Source organism: Perca flavescens, chromosome 6 (genome assembly GCF_004354835.1).
Source record: "Perca flavescens isolate YP-PL-M2 chromosome 6, PFLA_1.0, whole genome shotgun sequence".
NCBI classification, from domain to species: Eukaryota; Metazoa; Chordata; class Actinopteri; order Perciformes; family Percidae; genus Perca; species Perca flavescens.
This window is the reverse complement of record NC_041336.1, coordinates 29,791,387-29,812,698: the sequence shown is the minus strand read 5'-3', so window position 1 is coordinate 29,812,698 and position 21,312 is coordinate 29,791,387. Positions and strand designations below refer to the sequence as shown.

The window sequence follows — 21,312 nt, the reverse complement described above, 5'->3', positions numbered from 1 at the left end:
CCATATTTCAAATATGACATATATTTAAGATAATGGAAAAGTGTTTTGGTGTTTTGTTTCAAGGTGTATCTGTATGCTATTACAAAGCAACTGTCTCTAAAAGCATCAATAGCTGCTTTCTCTGCTGCACAACGTACACTCACACAGAATATTCCCTGCAGAATCATTTCTACAGAAGGTACTGTATGGAGAAAGGCTAAAATGGGAGCAGATTTGATTCCTCGACTCTCGTTTTTTTAAAAGAGACACTGAGCAGAGTAGCAGCACATTATACGACCAACAGCGAAGTCCCTGCTGGTGTTACAGATCAGGCACTGGAAGTCCACTGGAGCGTGACCGTGTCATTATTAATCCAGCATGTCATCAAAGATAGAGAGTTGGACATTAATGACTTCACATCACAGTTTTAAAGGGTTCAATCGTCCAAGAATTAGCAGTTCGCTGGAGGAATCCTCTGGACGGAGCACACCATGGCTTACCACCATCAAACAAGGACGCATCATCTGCAGTCAGTATACACAAGGTCACTTTATTGCTATCTGAGTGCACCAAGCCTCTCCAGCGCCTTCACGCCACTGAAGCCTTACACTTCATATGTTTAGGGGTAAAACCTATTTTAATCATTGCCACGTGCAGCATTAGACGCTCATTTCACAATTTGGGAGGTAAAGGGGTGAATTTTCTTTTCCTTTTCATCGTGGAAAAAAGGCCTTCATTTTCAGACATGGCCTTTTATGAATTTAAATGAAACTAGTGTGGCTGGTAAAAAAGTGAGCGAATGGGATATGGTTTGGCATTTAGATTATTTTACATGGTAGCTTTGTTGGCACATTTCCTGGAACAGGGTAAATATCAGGTTTTATAGCAATTCATTTCTCCCCTTGACTTTGGTTTGGACAATCTGAATAAATAAGAACACATGATAGGCAATGCTATACCCTCTTCTTATCAGCCTTGTATGATATAAGTGTTGTGTGGTGGATATAGTTTTAAAACAAGTACAAGTTGAATCTCCAGCAAGGAAATGTTTAGAGAGTAGTCTTCTCTGCCAGCAAGAAGACATGGTCAATATGTGAGCTACAAAACAACTGTTTCATAGTAACTGTAGTCAACAGTCAACAACTTATTCTAAGCACCACCTAACTGATTGGTTACAAGTTCTTCATAATTAATCAGTGTGTTTTGCAGAAGGGAATATGCAACTTTAAATGAAGGTACTCTATGTGAATGAGATGAATTTTCCTAGTAGAGGAAATCAAGACAGATTGAAACTTTCTGAAAGTTTGATTGCAGCATCCCACACAGCGATCAAATGATTGTTGGCACGACAACCGAGGGATGGATGCTGTGCTATCAAGACGACTGTTAAACAGCTTAGTGGAAAGAGACGGTTGAAGGCTTTTCTTTGACCTTTCAGATAGTTGAGGGGAGAAAGAGAGAACTTTTACTCCTCATCCTTTAGCTTGTGCTTATGACAAAGAGGAACAGAAACTTCCTCTTGAATATTTTTTTTCAATATTGTATTCATCCTCGGGGACATATTAAGTCAAATGGGTGAGGGGCGCCCCTAAATACGATACAATATAAGGGATGTTGTGGTATTGTTGGAAATTATATTGCAAGGCAGTGAATGTTAAAACCATCCATGCCCAACCAAAGAAGGCCACTGTCCAGTCAGGAAACTCTCATGTCCTATAAAAATATCTTCAGAATCCCCTGCATTTAAACAAACATTCAAATAAAACAGAGATGTATTAAATCATTACGGATTCTTTCTTACAAAAACATGTAGGCCTACGGTTTTTAAAATTTCAAACGGAGATGGATAAACTTGAGGTGCAGAAAGAGGTAACGGTCTTATGTAACCTATGTTTAGATACAGCAGTTTAATCCATAACCCAGAGTTCTGGGCCCCAGTCCAAAACAATTCACTGCAGCCTAGTCTGAATGGAGCCCCAGGACAGGAGCTTACAGCCTGGACATGCTGCAGAGCACAGCCCTTTGGATTACTGCAAGTCCGGGGGAAGGCTGAGAGAGGCCTAGCAAATTGATGCTAATGTTTTTTAAAGGTAAACCATGGTGAGCCTATATTTAGGAGAGAATTTTATGCAATTCTAACCACACATTCCCTTTCACGAATTAAAAAAAATGCCGGTAATTTCTGATTGAGTTCACAGACCACCGGAACTCAAAAAGAGCAGACAGCCGCCCTAAATGCCAGAGAAACTAGCTTGTTGGCTAGGTCATCTTGCGGTAAACACTAACGTTAGCTAACATCCACGGTGGCAAATTTGAGCAGGTAATGGCAAATTGTGTGTGAACACAACCTTCAATTGCTTCAGAGATGGCTAACAAAGCTGCTGTTTGTTAGCTGAAGTGTAGCTATGTGAATGAAGCCCAAGAGCTAATTCCTGTAAAGCAGCTTGTTCATTTAGAAGAAAAGCCTTTTTCACAGAAGACAGTTTGACGTGTCACAGTAGGAAAAATGCGATGATAATTAATTGAACGGCACCATTGTTACCGTTATTAGGAACACCTGTGTTTTTCCTACTATAACGAGTCAAAATGTCTGCTATGAAAAAGGCTTATATTTATTATTAAATTATATGAATTATTTAGAGTTGTCAATTTCTATTCCTCTAGGCTATATACATTTTAATGGTCATTAATCAACATTGTTTTTCTATTGCTTTCTTCTTCTTCTATTGTAGTAGTTCTTCATGAGTTCTTCAAGTTTTCCATTGCACATTGCAGGCTACAGGGCTATGAGTCATTGTGAGCATCCCACACTCTGGATCGTGATTTTGAGGTGTTGTGTCAGTCCAATACATTCAACTTGCTAGTAAATTTTGGCCAAGCCATACACGACAACCATGGAACTGTTAGCATTTCATGACATGGCAAAACGTTCTCCAATGGACTTCCATGCGGGCTCCTGGTCTGACATTTATTTTACAACTGCAAGCCTACAGCCTATACACATTGGTCCGAAATGAGTCACCCATGAACTCGTCACTTGTCGACTCATGCATCTCTTGGAGTGAAAGCACAGATCTCAGTTTTGGAGGTCTATTTAGAAGTGTGTGCTGTATATCACCTATCATCAGGCATTCTGTTTGTAGAACTAAAGCAAGGTGCTGAGAGAGACAGAAGAGTGTATGTTTTTGTGGGTTTATTTTAAAATAGGGGTTAACAGTAACAAATGTGAAAAGGAAAAGATTGATAGGCGACTTGTGAAGGTCTAAGAGCACTCACATGGCCCTCATGTTGTTTTCAGGCAGCAGAGGGATCTCCAGAACTTTGGTGTTGGATTGCATGACTTCATGGCTGGCGGTGGAGACGGTTTTGCCAGTGATGCGGTGAACCTGGTAGAAGGCATGTGGTCGCAGGAGGCGGTCGTCTGCGGTCCCTATGAACAGCTGCAGGGTGAGCGGCTCGCTTTCCATGTAGCCATAAAGCTGGCGGGAGAACAAAGGGACCCAGGTGAGAGGCAACATCAGGTTTTAAGACCACCATCTCAGGCAACCCCTCATTTGGGAAATAGAAATTAAATGCACATCGGCTAATGACAGTTAAAGGGGCCTTTAATGATAGCTCTGACATGGTAGAGGGGCTGCGGAAATACGCCCCTTTGTTTGTTTTTTGGTTGGGTTGGAGACCATTTTCAGTGGTCCTTGCTGTTCCTTCATTGAGCTAATTCTACATTCCTTTAGGGGAGACTGAAAAAAAAGTTTTTTTGGATGTCTCTGAGTCTGTCTGGGGTAGGGAGCTCCTCAGTACAGAGACATAGAGGCTAATGGAGAGGCCAGCTTCCCATCACTTCACTATTCATTACAATCTCACTGCTGCTGTTAAAAAAAAAAATTGCCAACAGGCAAGCAGTCGAAAGTGACTCAATTGAAAGTGGCCTTACTGACACAAAATAAGAAAACAGGGCAATCATCTAAGGTCAGCCTCTAGATAAGATGCTCACAGTCTATAAAGTTTAGACATTATGAAACAAATGATTAGGAATAGAAATTCCCCTGTATAATATGAGTTGCATCTAAAGGGTGGAAAGAAAATTCAGACATTGACAAACCATACTTTAAAATCATGTGTGTAAATAAAAATGGAGTTAGAATCATGGCATGCACTTGTGTTCAACAAACACATTTCTGATTTTTTCTGTCTTTCTATGACAAAAATCAACATACAATTTAAAGTGAAAATAAATGTTCCTATATAGGCACAGCGCTTGCAAATTCAGCAAACTTTACACCGAAATATATTAACACCAAAACACTTTGCAGAGCTTGGCATGCAGACGGGATCCAGACCCTTTACCTTCGGGCAGTTATGAACATGCATTATGATTTCCATTAAAGCTCACAGACTGTGTCCCACTGTGATGAAAGAGACTCCTGTATCACAACCACCACTTCAAACAACTACCACTTCCTCTTGAAGGCCTCCATTAGCTGCTACTGCTTAAGTAATAAAAAGATCAAATCTTAAAAAAAAAAAAGAGAAGAAAAGCTCCATAGCTATGCTTTCAAAAGTACTATTGACTTTTGGGGTCAACGGCACTTCAAATATACAGTAAAGTGTAACTGCCAATTTACATCCCCGGATCATTTTCTGACAGTGTCTAAAAAAACATTATTTAATGATTTAACCAAGTGTGTAATGACTCAAAAATATGAACAAAGAGGCTTGCACATTCCAAAGTGTGGTGAAGGAAAACTGATACTTTGTGAGTGATTTCTGACCAGAATAATTTGCCAACCAAATGTGGCTTTCTGGTGAAACTGGGGCCTCCCAGGATATGCTTGCTCTATGCAGTGCAAAGTGGTCATTTGGGCAGATGTTGGTGTGGACTTTAGAAATCTCTCCAAATTTCAGACCACTGCAGGATCCATCTGGTTCAAAACGAGAGGACTCCTCTCATCGTGTGGACCTCCGTGGATCCACCCAGGTGGCTACTTGACCACATGTGACATTTACTGTGCGGGATCACTTACTGTACACAAGGGCTCACGAAGCCACGGCCATCTAAAAAAATCCCACAAATTGGTCAATTACCCCAGCACCCACGAGCGCATCGCTTCAGGCCAATTTTCTTTGAGCTCCACTCGAGTGAAAACAGTGGTATCGTCGGATGGAATAAAAGACCCCTGTTGTTTATCTAAGACATTGAGTCATATAACGAAATGCAGCCCACATGTAACCTATGACATAATCTGATTAATGGGTTTATAATCACCTTTGTGAGGGCAGTCAGGGATGGGGGTGTGAGGAAGAGGTAGATAGGACGACTGGAGAGCGACAGTACGTCATTAGTAGTCTGTGGAAATTAGTGCTGCAGTGTCATGGACACCTAATGTCTTTGGTTCGAGAACAAATTTGTCTGGATACTGTATTAAACATTGTCTGGCCTCATAATAAACTTGAAGATGAAATGCCTTTTATCTGTACTTGATGACAGATCTTTTGGATTTGGGACAAGGCGGAGGATGTGTTCTTTTCCTTCCCAGTAGAAAAACTTTTAAGTCTTAATTATGCTGAATAAATATAGGATATGACTAGCCACTGGAGTAGAGCATATATCCACATGTCTCAATAATCACAGCAGCAGTGGTTATCTGGCTTTGCTTTGATTCAGATATCGAGGAAGTGCAAAGGGAGCGGTAAAGCTAAGGCTGTCATTCATCTCAAGTTCCGACCGTCCTATTTTTCTCCTCGGCTCCGCATAGTGTCTCTAGCAGCTGTCTTGACCTGTGAGCTAGTCACACATGCTAGTCATCAGTGAGTTAGGCCGAGGTCAGGAGCTTCTTGAAGTCTTGGCATCCCAAGGGACCACTTCATCTACGCGGTGATCTCACCGGCAGACCCCGCTCTGCTTGTTATATTTTACTTATGGTGTCACCAGAGGTAATTATCCATAGCCACACATGCTACCAGTTACTTGTGTATTGACTCGTGAGAGCGCTATGGTGGAGCATGAGGTACAAATCTGAAACACCGGAGCGTTAAATTGCATGACGTTCCTCTATGATTTAATAAAATGCAGCTCCAAAGCCGTGTCGCCTGTCACTTTCGCATCAGTAGACTTCTTTGGTTTTCTCGGTGACCTTCAACCATTACCTCAGCCGCCACGTGGCTGTAAGGAGGCCCACAAGAGAGGCGGGGGGAAGGAGGGGGTCTTTAACCCTTCGCTCGTCTTTGCGGTAGCGCACGATGACGGTGGCGTCCGCACTCAAAGCCGTAGCGACCTCATGGAGGAGAGGAAGTGATTAATGAGGTCAGGTAGTCCGCTTGGTGACGCTGGTCTTCCCAGCAGCAAAGCAAGGCGGTCTAGTCCCCCCTGGGCGACCTCCCCCGATTCCTTTACCATATGTGCTCCTCTGACCCTCTCCCTAAGACCCCCCCCCTTTGCTTCTGCTAAACTCCAGGGATGCTCACTCAAACGCGCACCACGAGCAGAGCGCAAAACGTACTTCTTCATTTTATTCTCAAAGGGGGAATAAAGACGGCGGGAAAAAGTCGAGATAGTGTCGTAACGCTAAGTGCGGGCCGACGACAGAGGCTTGACACGCACCTGTGACCTCTGCTTTGTATTTGTGTCTAATGCAGCCTGTGAGGTTGGACCAGAGCGCCGCTAATTTTGACCAGATGAGCTTTTCTAGCTGTAACTGCAGCCTATCTGGCACACCGTACCGTATATTTATTTTGAGATAATCTAAACCGAGTTTGAATCGAGGCTTGATTTGCAGCTGTTTCGGGGTGCCAACGTCTGCCACTGTGTCAGCTAGATCCATTTACACCTCCCACCGCAAGCCGCTGCTGCACGAGCCATTTCTGATAGCTGAGGCTCAAGTTAAACATTGTGGATATGGCAGCTGATGCATTAATTGTGTAATTGTATGCAGCTGTATTGTCTGGGTCAGTTGGGATGATGTGGAGGGGTGTCGAGCTAAAAAGGGAGAGAAGGTTGCATCCCATGCACTTTCCACCATCCATCTCCCAATTCCTATGGGCCGTTACAAATCCATCATCTGTATTGAGATGATGGACCCAAAAGTTGTTTTTTTTCTCTCTTAGTTTTCTTTGCATCACTCACTGAAAATCAGTTGTGATAAAATAATGAGAGAGGGCGTGTTTTTAACTGATTAACACATTAATGTTTTTTTCACAGCACATTTTATCCACCAATTTCTTCAGTAAAAGTGACATTCTCAATTCTGCCGGCACCTGGCCTCAATAGTTCTGAATGTGCAATGTTTAATAACGACTTGCTGGTAAATTAGATGTGTCTGGCCTGGCTAGAAATTGAGTGTGAATACACTCCACAGGCCTGCAGCGGGCTGCTTTCTATCCCTGCGCGGTGATTTCATCACTGCCTGGAGAAATGTCATGACTCGTAGAGGTCCACGTGGCGCGGAGAATTGGGGAGAGGAGAAGCAGAAGACGACTGGAAGCAGCATAGGAGAGGGGGAAGAGGAGAAATGCAACAGCAGATTCAGGCTTTTTCCCATTATCACGCTCCCCGTTCTCTGTCAATTTCTGACAGTCACACAGCCAGCCTTTGCTGTATCCAATTAAATGTACACTCATCCAAGTTGTCTCTCCTTCCAGACTTTACTCCATCACCCTCCTGCCCTTGTAATGTCTCCAGTGCCTCATATTGAAAGCATAAGGCAACATATGCAATCCTTTAATGTGCTGCATTTCAATCGCTCCGAAAGCTGCTCCTTTTTATAAGCAACCAAACAGCTATATCCTTCAAAGTTTTTTTTGTTGAACTGAGCCCTTTAGTGTTATGTCATTTAGGGCATAGTTTCAAGCTCTAGCCCATGTCTAGACCAGTGAGGGTCCAAATTCCATATAAAAAGAACCAGCATAGCCTGCCATGAGAAATATCATCCAAACCTACAAAGAATATGAGTAAGATGATGCACGGATGACTGCTGTGCCCCCCAATAGCACAACTACCCACCAGTGTCTTACCTCATAAATCTGAGGGCTGTCTGGTTATCACCTCAAACCAGTGAAAAACGATGCACATATCGTTCCATTTCTTTTTTCCACTTGCTATTAACCGGTAATTAGTGGTAGCCCAATACAAGTGTAAGGGAAGCCCCGCAGATGGAGGACCACAATTTAAGAGTGGCATAAATACCCCTTTGGGCAACGAATAACAGCCCTGACTAAGCTCTAACGGCATTACAGGGTACACAAAGCCTTTTGAATATCAAATAAGAGGCGGCAGTAGATTTAATGAGCAATTAGCAGCTACAGTAATAGGATGCTGTACATCAGTTGTTTTTTTGAGACATTACGCAGCCAGCGAAAACCGGATGCCAAGGTGAAACCGCACATGCGAAGAACCGAGCACGTTTGCCAAGGTCTTTCATGTTGTCGTGGCGGAAACATACTGCAAATTTGATGTGCGTTACATACATTTGCAGAGGAAGGGAGATGGGTATTAAGTCACGCACACGTTAATAGGGATGATGGCCACATCCTGCTGAAATTACACCATGTCTGTTGCTGCTTTAGACTTAATGAGAGCTTGAGTGTGTGTATGCGTGAGGGGGGAAAGCCCTATAGGCCAGTCATTATCCTATTCCAACTAGCCATATGCAGGACTGCACTGCGCGATAGGTTTAATACTCCACAGGTGTTGCTGTCTGCTGTTACTAAGGGGCCTCGCGGATGTCTGTGTGTTTCCTGACTGAGGTTGAACCTGAAAGCCTTTGCTGCATCTTCAACCGAACCCACATTTTAGATCAGAGCCAGGTCATGCCTTGGTCAATATATTCTCAATGAAAATGATTTGGCGCGATTCCACCTTTTTCCCCGCATTTCTCTCCTGGAAAAAGCCATCAATCAATGTCACGGTGATATTCTGAGTGAAGGTAGACCCAGGCTGTTTTTTGTTTTTTTCTGAGCACGGCTTCAAAAATCACCCCTGTAGACGTTTGGCTTAGCTGTGGTGAGAGAGGGGAGAGACTGGAACAGTGTGAGAGGAGCCGATAGAGTACCCCTAGATCCCCTTAATGGCGTTGTGGTCTGCTGCAGTAAATAAAGTGGAAAAGCAGCCGCGGGAGAGAGGAGGGTAAAACGCTGCGGATGCGGAGGAGTGGAGGGAAGGACAGAGCGCGAGTCCAGAATAAATGACTTGGAGATTTGGAACAGGAAGCGCAGAGAGCCGGTGCGAGCAGTAGAGGGGTAATGAGTCGAGGTAACCTATAATCTAGAGGTTTTCATCAGTGTGTGGCTGGAGGACAGACACTCCATTCTCCCCACCCACCCACCCACCCATCCCACAATGGGTGCACCGAATGTGGTGTGGTTTATCTGCTGCAGCCCAGGATGATGTCAGACCTTACAGACGCTTAACTCTTGTCAAGAAAACACCTCTGCTCGTTACTGAAGAACAAGACAACAACTGTAATTGTGCAGTTGAGCGTCTTGCTTTGATTGTCTGTCGGTTACCGTCTCTCCGGGGGAACTGGGAGCTGCAGAAACTGTGTGTCCCTTCGTGTTTTTTTCACCCGTTGTTGCTTTCCAACACACATGTCACTATCGCTCAGAGCGTGCGAGTCTGATCGTCCATGAGCTAAAAACAACGAAAGAGCTGTGGATGACCGAGGGAGGCCTGCCGGCGTGGGTTTTGGGAGATGGTTGAAGGATGAACGGTTCACAAGGAATGACATCCTCACGGCCCCCCCAGGGAGGCAGAGAGCCACCGGTGCATGGAAAGGGGAGGTGGTGTCCGATGGGTGCTGGGACTCCTATCCACCACCACCCCGCCCCCGCCCCCGCCACTGCTAGGCTCATCCAACCTCAGTACCACCCAGGCCCTAATCAACAGGATACAGAACATCTCCAGGGCCCAGGGGTAGCCAAGCCCCAGCTGCCTGGTGCCTCCCTCTGCTCCTTCCCTCTCTTTCTCTCTCTCTACTCGCTCCAATCTTAAGCGCACACACACACACACACACACACACACACTTCCTTTAGCTGCTTCCTACACACATGTCCCTGTGTCATTATACGCTCATTCTCCTTGACTGCGCCTCACCCATCCAGCGACTTCCACTCATTATCAAAAGGGCACTGGGGACCACAGCATGCTCTATCCTCCAAGACAACACAGTTTAACCCAAGACCACAACAAAAGACTGAGAGCGAGGCAGTCTGATCTATGATTTGTACTCCCAAACTGTGCAAAAACATCCCCGAAGATACACTACATGCTCTTTTTCTACACTGTACCCTTGAGCATGTACACATGATTGCCTCACAGATTTGTCTCTCCACCAACTGCCATGCTTCCAGTGGTTTCCACCGGTATGAAATTCCAATTGACTGCACATGCAATATCATACGCATAAATCACTCCTCACTCAAAAGTAAGAGTAAATTGTGAGGTATGCAAGACGGGGGGTGATGATAAAGCAGCTGTCATCATATTTTCTCCATGACTTCTACTTACTAATAACCAACCTCGCAAAGTTGGCAAATAAACCGGTGCCTTCGTAGCAGGAAATAAACAACTTGAGTCATCCATCTAAAGCTGGACAACACTGTGTATGCAGAGAGACGCAGGACGCTTACTCAGGCCTTTTTACTCTGGCCCTCGAAAGAGAGTCAGAAAGTGGCGTAACCGAAATCACAACCAGCCTCACCTGCCACAGCTGTGCGTGGCCGGCCCGAATCTGGTCAGCCTCACGGGGGGGAGGTGCGAGGGTTAAACGTTGATCCACCCGCATGTTGATATACAAAGGTTTGTAATGAAGGGGAATGATTACCTGTATTTAAAGAGAGAACCTGGAGGCTGACAGGCCTGTGTTTATAACACCACGTTGGCCAACAGCTGTCAAGTGTGTTTGACGTGGAGCAGACCAGGGTGTGCTGACATCTATTTACAAAACAGCTGGGGTGCTAACGACGTCTATTGCTACGTGTGTGAGAGGGATGGACCACCAACCTGAAACTGTACTCATTCTGGAGAAAAAAAAGTGTTTTCTTTGGCCGCATGCATGATATATAATAGAACAGTGCTTCCCAACCTTTTTTCCTTGGCGCCCCCCCTACTCATGTCTAAGAAAAACTGAACCCCCCCCCCCCCCAAAACCCTCGCGAGCCTTACTTTCTTTTTTGATACAGTGGAGTTATCAGCACTGTTACGTTTCTCCGCCACGTTTCATTCATAAAATAGTGATGCCGTGGCGGCAGTAAAGACGAAGATACAACAAAATATATAGTTTTCATACAGACTTTTGTATACATTATATAGTGTATTATCAAAATTTGTTTAACATGTGCAATATTATTTTTTTTACCTCAACCTCAAACCAGATGGGGTGCCCGGACCCCAGGTTGGGAACCACTGTAATAGAACATAATGCTACCTGAAATCTTTAAATCCAGTAACAGAATCCTAATCAATGAACATACATTATTAGGGTTAAATACATTTTCATTTTGACATTAACCCTTAGAGAAGTGACCTCCGGCTGGCGGCCCAAGAGATTTCCATGGTCCTGTCTAAATCGATCTCAAATAAAAACAGCTAGAGCATTCTTTCTTACTGCAGCCGAAAGCTACGGCCTTTGTCTTTACGCCATTACGTTCTACACTCGTGATGATGATAACTTCTGGAGTGTTAAGAAGGATTTTGTCCACGTTTCTACATTTAGAAATCTTTTGGATCAAAACTTTTGCGTTTGTTGAGTAATATTTGATGAAAACACAGATTTTTGTATTTCTTTTTATTGATGACAAAATTTAAATACTTTTAATATGTCTTATGGTTTACTGACCTACATACCTTTTAGCTTAGGTTGTACTGATTTTAAGGATTTTAGCGCATTTCCTACGAGAGATGACATCACAATAAGCAAAAATACCAAGGTAGGCACTGGCGGACTATTTCTATTGCAGAGTTCAAAGGGTTAAAGGCAAATTGACGCTCAACCCTAAGGACACGCAAACACACCGCTAGACCTCCGCCTTGAGTAAACCAAGATGTCAGCGCAGTGTGATGACAGTGTAGAAGAGAAAGGAGCTCTGTGCTGCGCTGCCAGCGAGGCTGACGTGTGCTCTTTAAGTGTTGCGCCAAGCACAATAGTGAGAGGCGATGGTCCTGCTCTATACTAATTGAGTCAGCATGCACTGCTGCTGGTCAGGGCGACCTTTTTGCAGCAGTAGATTGACTCCCGGCTTCAGGGAGCATTAATAATACAGCGTACAAGCACATACGGACACACAGAGATGGTGAAGTGCGTATGCAAAAGTTACAGGAATGGCTTAAGGGCTTTTGAGGTCTGCTGTTGTCAAATGGTTTGACATGTTTGCAATGATAATTGAATGACACATTGAATATTCTGTAAAGTTATATTTGACTAGTGGTTTCTTTTTCCAAACGTTTCTAATAGTCTAATGCAAACTTTAATAGATAAAGACGTGCTGCTCAAATGCGTTGGTGGATTTCAAGATTTCGGCAACACTTTACTTGGAGGTATCTACATAAGAGTGACATGACACTGTCATGAACACATGACACTGTCATGACACATAAACCCTAACCCTAACCCTAACTTGTCATGACAAAAACCGAATGACACTCTGACAGAAGCGTTGCGTCATAAACTTTTGTGACTTGTTTCTAATGTTTATGACACGTTCATGACAGTATCAGGTCACTCCTATGTAGATACCTTCAAGTAAAGTGTACCCAAGTTTTCTCTGCCAAAGAAAAATTAAAAAAAGTAACAGCAAGATAATGTCAGAGTCTAGACTAATGAAAAACATGTCATGGCTGCTCTGACTTTGCTCGGAGACTAAGTGCTGTCATACAGTCAACAACAGCCAAGCTTCCATGTCACTAGCTCGTTGTTGGACAGGAATAACGTGTCTTTATCAGTCAGCATGCACTTCTCTGCTTGTTCGTATCTGCTTGCACTTATGCTGTAATGACAGCAAATAATTAAACACACAAAGTTAACCTGCTCTCTGATAAACACAAGTGTGCACAGTGAATCTGAAAAACATTTGCTGGCTAACACAGTGCTGGCGACATACCTGTACTACAGGGTGGCTACCACACAGCGCCTTCACCGCCCCGCGGCTGCCTTCGGTCTCATAGTGGGCCCTGTGGTGGGACTTTGGCTGCACCTCGATCTGTAGGTTGTACGGGCCGGAGCAGGACGGAAGCTGCCAGTCAAGAGCTGGCATAGATGGGCTGCAATTACACGGCACATTTTTATTAGGATAAAATAACAATACACACAAAGTCTGTTTCGTAGTAAATTAACTTGTATCTAGTCCATGCAAGATTTGCACTTTCTGTGCTAAAAAACAATCTGCATCTCATATTCTCTACTTAGAATAATATACGTTTATGTTTCTTTCTGTATTTGATTTGATTCCATTCTATTCTTAAAAGCATTGTCACATTCGATTTGCCAATGTACTAACATCGTGGTTGCCTTTTTTCCATGGTTACTGGAATCGAAAAGTTCTAAACTTGCTTTTAAATTAGCCTCAAATTAGGACACTTTGTTGTAATCCAACTAGTTTGATCCTTCTCCATTTCATCATGCTCTGTAATCTAATCAATTGAAGTCATTCGTTGACGTGTGTAATTCCTCTGGCCTGGGTAATAATTAGTGGCCCTTTTTATGAAAAATAAATGAGAGACGAATGTGCCCTGATTACACAGCAGTGTGTTTTGTATTATGGTGTGACAGGTGGAAACAGACACAGGGAGTTAAGTGAGTGACAGTGGGAGGACAGACATTTCTAGGGCACAAAAACAAATCTCACACAAACTGGCAATCGTCCTTTGATGCAATTATTATCTAAAGCAGTGGTTCCCAACCTTTTTTCCTTGGCGCCCCCCCTACTCATGCCAAAGAAAAGCCGAGCCCCCCCCCCTCCCCCAAAACCGAAGTTGAGGTAACTCTGGAAATAGAGCCTTACTTTCTTTTTTGATACAGAGCAGTTATCAGCACTGTGACGTTTCTCAGCCATGTTTCATTCATAAAATAGTGATGCCGTGGCAGCAGGAAAAACGAGGATACAACAGAATATATAGTTTTTATACAGACTTTTGTATACATTATATATTCTAGTGTATTATCATAATTTGTTTAACATGTTCAAATTTTTTTTTTTTACCTCAACCTCAAACCAGATAAAGACTCGCGCCCCCCCTGTGATCTTTGCCGCCCCCCCTGGGGGTGCCCGGACCCCAGGTTGGGAACCACTGATCTAAAGCACAGCCGCACAAGTATTAAAGATAATAGTGTTATACCATGGAATAAGGTCAGCAGCACACCCTGCCTTGGAGCATGATATCTCTTTCTCAGAGCTACAGCTGGCCTCTTTTAACATCATTGTTCTCGAGATGGAGAGTCAGAGCTTCCCATGTGAACACCGTGGAGATATCTAAACCAAAACAAACATTTGCAAGACAATATTTCGATATGCCGGATGCCTGGTAAAGGCAAAGCCCTGACCCGAAGGGTGGCTCAGCTGAAAACAATCTCTGGCATCTTTGTGGAACTTGCGGGCTGTTTGTTGACCCAAAACGAACTGATTTCCCCCCACGGGGCTTTATCTGCCCAGTCAGTGCATGACATCAGGTTAGCTGAACAGAAAGAGATGGGCTGATGGCGCGACAGTCCACAGCAGCGAGCCGGCTGATTAACCCACAGGCTGCTTCCCCTTCAGTCAGGCCTGTCAGCAATACTTCCTGTTGCCCGCTATCTTAATAAAAACACTTGATTTCCAACAGGCGAATGTGTTATTGGCTTGGGAAAAAGAGACACAATTGAAATGAAAAAGCTTGTTTTGCTCAAAAGTCAAAATCAATGATGTAGTTGAGGGCATGTGTGTATTTGTGTGATTGTGCCTATACGCATTTGTTTGAGGGTTGCTCTAGCAACAATGCCACACACATGCTGGGCAACTCCACCCTGTGAAATATGATTTATGAAATAGTTTTGATCTTCAAAGAGAACTACCTTTGGAAGTGAAGAGCATTCAACTTTTGGATTTCTTTCTTTTGATAAGGCCTTTAAAGATAAAAAAAAGTAAAACTGAAATAGTTAGAGCTGCACAGATTAATCGATTAATTGGTTAGTTGTCAACTATTAAATTAATCGCTTAAACTATTTTGATAATCGATTCATTGGTTTGAGTCATTTGTTTATTATCTGATTCCAGCTTCTTAAATGGGAATATTTTCTAGTTTCTTCACTCATCTAGTCACCATTTTCTGACATTTTAAAGACCAAACAACTAATCGATGAATCGAGAAAACAATCGACAGATTAATCGATAGTTGCAGCCTTAGAAATCTTGTCCTTGCAATAAATTAACACTAAACGGAAATGAAAAGACAACAACGGGGCAAAGTAGTGGCATTAATGGACTGTTTCCTTTGCACTGTCTGAAAAATATTAAAGTATTCCTCAGACAGAATGTGTCTGTCCAAATAAGTACTACTGGGTTGGTTTAACACTGTTTGCTGAGTTGCTGAAGCAGCTCCACCTACCTGAGGTAAGGCTTGGGTTTAGACCAGGAGTACGGATGCTGGGGCACATCCAGGAACCCTCCACAGTAGTTCTCCTTCTTGAGGGCCAGGCGGGAGGGGTAGTCCTCATGGCAGAGCTCCCCATCAATACCCAGCACTTCGCCAGCAGGCTCTACCTTCAGGCTCATGGAGTGGTCCAGCATGGTCTTCCGCGTCTTGATTGGGATTCCCTCCCCCATGTCTACCACTCCATCTGTGGTCAGAGCATTGATGGCGGCCACGATGGCAGAGTTGGTGTACTGGTTGGTGTTGTCGAGCCAGTTCTCATCTGTGATGCTGACCCTGGGGGAGCCATGTGGGGATGGGACGGGCAACTGCTTGGGTGAGCCGGATGTCTGACGGTAGGTGGTGCCATTGAAGCTGTACTTTCTCTTCCCTATGCTTCCGCCGTTGACTCCACCGCCTCCGCTGCAGGAAGGGGAGTTAGGCCTGGAGCCACAAAGTTGTGTTGGCCAGCCTTCCTCGGCCACGGCTCCTATCTGAGGAGAGGTGGAGGGTGAATGGTGCGGGGAAGCTACAGGGCCGCTGGCATGTGGGCAAGACATTAGCGAAGATGAGCCTTTGGGAGAAACGCAGGGAGACTGCCAGGGGGAGTTCTGTGGGGAGTTTTCGTAGTTGTAGAAGCCGGACTCGTAAGAAGAAGCCTCTGAGTTACAGCTGCGTGAGGAAATGCTACTCGCAGGGCTGAGGCAACTGGGGTCACGGTAGCCGTCTGCATTGGGCAGCGTCAGCGTCACAATGGAGTTTACGCCTCGCTTGATGATGTGGTCCTCACTGCTGCTCTCTTCGACCTCATCCTCGGGGTACTGGCTGTAGGCAGTGATCTCAATACGGGGGCTTTCCAGAGCTGGGGCCCCATTGGGTCTCAGGCCGTGGGGCAGGTAATAGCCTGATACTGCATGGTTATCATTTTGGAGGCTGTAGCCTGTTTGGTGGCAGGAGGAAACAGAGATGACTGGGCTGGACTGTAAGGTGTGGTAGTGATTGGCCAGACAGGGGTTGCCCATGCCCAGTGGAAGGGACAGGCTGACATTTGGTGTGTAGCTGTATGCATCTGAAAAAAAGAAGCATACTGTCAGCACATGGAAGTAGAGCATGTGACAACATGCCACTGCAAATGCTCAGAACCATGACATTATGGCAGTAATGAACTCTGATTACATTTTAGAACAATACCCCTACACAAATCATACCAATATGTCCCGCAGCGAATGACTGCCTCCCTTCTTTATAAACATCTGAAGAAGCTTAGCAATCATCTCAAAGCAGTTACTGTATGTGGTTGCTGTGTAGTCGCAAGTTGCTGTTTGTTTGATCAGTTCATCTAAGGCCCTACTTGGCACTCCCTGCCGTCATATGTACTCCACACAAATTCCTCCAGCAGCGCTGATGGATGCTTTATTTGATTGATTGCATCACTCACTGAGTGAATTAGGCCCTCCCCTGTGGAAAACTGACAGCACTCTCGCATCGCTCTGAGCTTGTGATTAAGTCAAAGGGAGTTTGCTGCAGCGTTACACACAGATGCGCCACGGTGCACACACAAACAAAGGGCAGGCACCAGCAAGCGAAATCACGGGCAGACAAGTGCAATGACATACAAACTCAGTCAGTGGAAGCACATGCAGCCCCGCAGGTATGCCACTTCAGTTAGCCTTGTAAGCGGCTGTGTCATAAGTTGTAAACCTCATGCCAGCCTTTTTATTGATAATGTCAGCGAGGCTAAAAGTGGTCGAAGAATGAATACCATTCGGTCTGAAACTCGGTGAAGGGCATTCCCCTCAAAGCAGCACGCTATATTTGCTAACCACAATGCTGTGCATCACATGAAATGATTAATCTGTCACACACCACATAATATGTGGGTAGGCAGTCTAAAATTAGCTTATACGAGTCTATTTTCAGAGGTGATTATGAGATACGCATCCGACAAGTTCAGTTTACCACAAGTTCAGTCACACCTTTCATTACTTTTGACACATATTCACAAAACCAAGACTTCAGAACGTTATAAAATTCAAATAAAACTAGTCATCTCTAAATGCAGAGCCGTTTACAGTCCTACACAGAAACACACTGACTTCTGAAGTCTTTTTGATCCCAGTACACAGGAGTACACTGTGCAATGTACAGGACATACAATAAAGAAAAGACACCCTGCACTGTACCCACCTCTCTCTGGCTCATTCTGGACACCTTGGCTGTACTCAAACAGATAGCTGAAATCAAACTCTTGCTCTTCATGCTGGGAACTCATCTCCGCCCTAGTCGCACTAAGTTTCAACATAAAAACTAGCATGTGCCTTCAGCTCAGTCTCCTCTGATGTGTTTCTCCTCTGGTTTAGTCTCTTCTAGTGCTGAACAGATGATAATCTCCTGCCCACTCCACCCGGTGTGACACAACTCCTTACTTCAAGCCTGACTGACTTTGCTCAGATTCGCAGCTGGTATTCTTCTTCCCTTTTGAATGTATACACGCGATCTGTGCGCTAAAGGCCGCAACATACTTGACTTCTTCTACCACCCACTCAAACACACACTGGGACTTTCACTCTTGTGCGCCTCGTGATCTTGAAACTTGGCTTTTTCCGGGTCACACGCGTCACATCTGCTGAACTAATAAAATTATACCAGATCATAATTTGTGGGGCGAAAGCAAATGAAAGAAAAAGAAAATGACTCACTCTTGCACTCAAGTCAAAGCATCTGCAATTGTTTGCAATGCGTTCGAAATGTGGTGTAAGCAGTTCATTCGAAAAACACTGACTATCACGCAGATTATAACGTGCTCTTTCTGTCCTCCGCAATTTTTCTCAATTATGCTATCACGATCAAAACACTCTGTCCCCACAACCAAACCAGCGTGACTAAAGAATGGAGGGGTTTGTGCACAGGGATTGTGGTCTAGGCTGGGGCTCAGACTGACAGGACCTCAGGGAGAGATAGGTGGTCGCACACAGAACTCATCTGCAGCCTCTGGAACTAAGAACCCAGGGGCCACTTATCACACATGGTTGACTATGGGCTATGGCAAAACACCAGTAAAGTGTGTGTGTGTGTGTCTCGTGCTTGCATCTGCTGTGCGTCTGAGTTTATGTATACCTTTATTTGTGATAATAAAGCAGGCCTTGGCATATTGCTGAAGCTGTATGTGGTTAGGCACGTCTCAAGCTTGCTGTACCCGGGATTTCTAAACGCACAGATCACAACTCTCTATCTCTCTCTCTCTCTCTCTCTCTCATGCACGCACATGCACACACACACACACACACACACGTCTGTTACCAATTATATGGCTTTGGACTGAGGGACTGAAATGAATAATAATACAGCCCGCACCCGTCCGTCTGAAACCTCAAAGACAAAATTAAATCACTGGAAGACTCTGTGAATTATGACAAGACAAACTATCAATGACTTCTGTTGGACCAAATCAAATTTTGCTAGCACAAATACAGAATCAAAGAGCTTAAAAACAAACACGACTTTCCTTCTAACGGTAGGGCTGAATCATCCTCCAGAAAAACAGAATCTTAACCAACCCCTGATGTTGCTGTTGTATAGTTGACCTCTGACCTCGTTGTGCATTTGGAGAATAGACAATCTCCCTGATTTTTGAATAGGCTTTTACAAATATCAAAGTATTTGAACCTCTTATCGAGAGGAGTGCCGGTGACAGCCACGGTGTAACCCTCATCGACATGTTGAACATGTTGAGAAGCACCTGCAGAGACAGCTGCTGGAGACACCCAATGGCGTGGATGTAAAATGGGTGCATGGCACTCATAGTTGAGTGAGTGCTAATTTGATCCTCGCGCAGAGCAAAGATCATGCAAAAAGGTGCCTAGTCCTACCATTTATTTATGGTGACATCTTTAGAAAACAACTGTCACACTGTCACATCCAAAATTAACAGTTTGAACTTGTAATAACTAGTAATAATTCATCAAAATAAACAAATAACAGTACTCCTTATCAGGTTTTATTTCTTCGTAGGCTATTTAAAAAAAAAACACAGACCTACTGAAATTAATAAATTAAAAATAAATTCCACTTGACCAACACTGACAGCTCTTTTTCACTGTACTATGGCCTCACCAAATGCTTTGACTAGACTTTTACAGTAGTGCACAAGATCCCTATCAATTTGCATCATAGCCGCAGCGCCGGGTGTGAACACAGCTTAAAATCAAAGGAGCAGCCTACAGCTACGCCAGCAAATCCATTTTTGATCGCTGGATGAAACACGCCATCCAAATGAAAGCAATATGTCTTTACCTTCTTCTGCAGACTTCATATCGGCGGCGAGAGAGGTGAGAAACTGGAGTCCCCGCTCCTTACCGGCTGCTGTTCCAAAGCTGAACTTGGAAGTGCCGCTCAGGCAGAAGGTATCCTGCATTCAACAAGCGGGTGCGCAACTTTCTCTGGCTGTGAGACTGTTAAGGAGCAACGCCAATGACACTGTGGCAAGAGCTAGATCACTTCACACACCATCAAATAAAACCATAATTAGCAGCGAAGTTAAAGCGAAGGGAGCGTGCAGCTCGGAAGCCCGGCGCGGCGGACTGTGCGCACCGAACGGCCGGGGGAGAAACCGGGTAGGATGTGTGGGGAGCAGCGCAGGTAGGGGTGCTACGGGCACCGCTGTGGAGGTGAGTTTGTTCTCTCTCCTTAGCCCAATGAAGGTTTTCAAGAGTCTCCCCAGGTCGATGACGCAGCGCGGTTTGTCAGAGGGGCCGGCTCCGGTGCTTTTAAAGCTGGAAAACACCCTCCGTCCTCCCGTCAGTGCGCCGCCCATCCAAGGATGACGCGACCGGCTCCTGCAACCTCCTGGACCGCCTGATGATGTCTACTACCCTGGGATCCCATCGGTGGAGGTGGGAGGTGTGTGTGTGTGTGTGTGTGTGTGTGTGTGTGTGTGTGTGGTCTGTGAGAGAGAGCGACAGAGAGAAAAACAGAGAGAGACCCTGCCCCAAAGTTTATTCTACAGTCACAATTTCACATTGTTTTTACATCACTACATCACATCATTTTGTCAAGATAATACTCCCTTAAAACTGTAGTAGCCTACATATATTCAGTCTTTAATTTAAATGACATTTAAATTCTAAAACAATGTATACATGTAAGTCACAATAGATGCTAAATGTCCTTAAGTTTCCAATTAAACAGTTTATTTATTATATTTCCAACTTGAGTTAATTTAAATATTTGCCAATGTATTTATAGCTGGACCTTTTTATAGTAAAAATATTCAACAAACGATCTCAGCACGAGGTCCATTTAGTTGCTGTTCTGGAGCTTTCGATTGTGCCCTGGAGTTTGACCAGTTGTCAAGGAATTTTAGATGTTAAATTGTCATTTTTTTTCCTTCCACGATGGCTTAAATATTGACAGAGAATTTCAGTTTTATGAATGACATTACAGGGTTAAAAGTCACAATAAGGTAGTCCCTCTGGAGTATCAGTAAGCCTGAGGAATAATTCCAGCATTATTGTCAGGGTTGATATATAAATGTACCATAGCTCAGTGGCAGCCAGCTACTGTATGTTATTAGGATCCATGCCACAAATATCATTTTCCCCAATGTTTTTCCGTAGCTGACCCTGACCTGTGACTTCCGTACAGAGGAAGGGGAGGGGGGTGGGGTGTAGGGGTCTCCTCCACCAAAAACAAAGTATCATATTGCAGTCCTTTCTACTGATATGACTATAATGTCCTTC

The 21,312-nt window shown here is 44.3% G+C and overlaps 1 protein-coding gene across 1 annotated transcript in view; it reads right to left on the bottom strand.

The window, feature by feature from the left end:
- The window catches only part of LOC114557221 (nuclear factor of activated T-cells, cytoplasmic 1), a 72,341-nt gene extending 52,057 nt beyond the window's left edge, over nucleotides 1-20,284 (bottom strand). Inside the window, exons 1-4 of the mRNA XM_028580593.1 lie at nucleotides 19,868-20,284; nucleotides 15,551-16,643; nucleotides 13,072-13,231; nucleotides 3,256-3,458 (exon numbers count right to left, since the gene is read on the bottom strand). Coding sequence (XP_028436394.1) covers nucleotides 3,256-3,458; nucleotides 13,072-13,231; nucleotides 15,551-16,643; nucleotides 19,868-19,988 — 1,577 coding nt within the window. The 5' untranslated portion in view covers nucleotides 19,989-20,284. The remainder of the gene's footprint in view (nucleotides 1-3,255; nucleotides 3,459-13,071; nucleotides 13,232-15,550; nucleotides 16,644-19,867) is intronic.
- Between the last annotated feature and the right edge of the window lie 1,028 nt (nucleotides 20,285-21,312).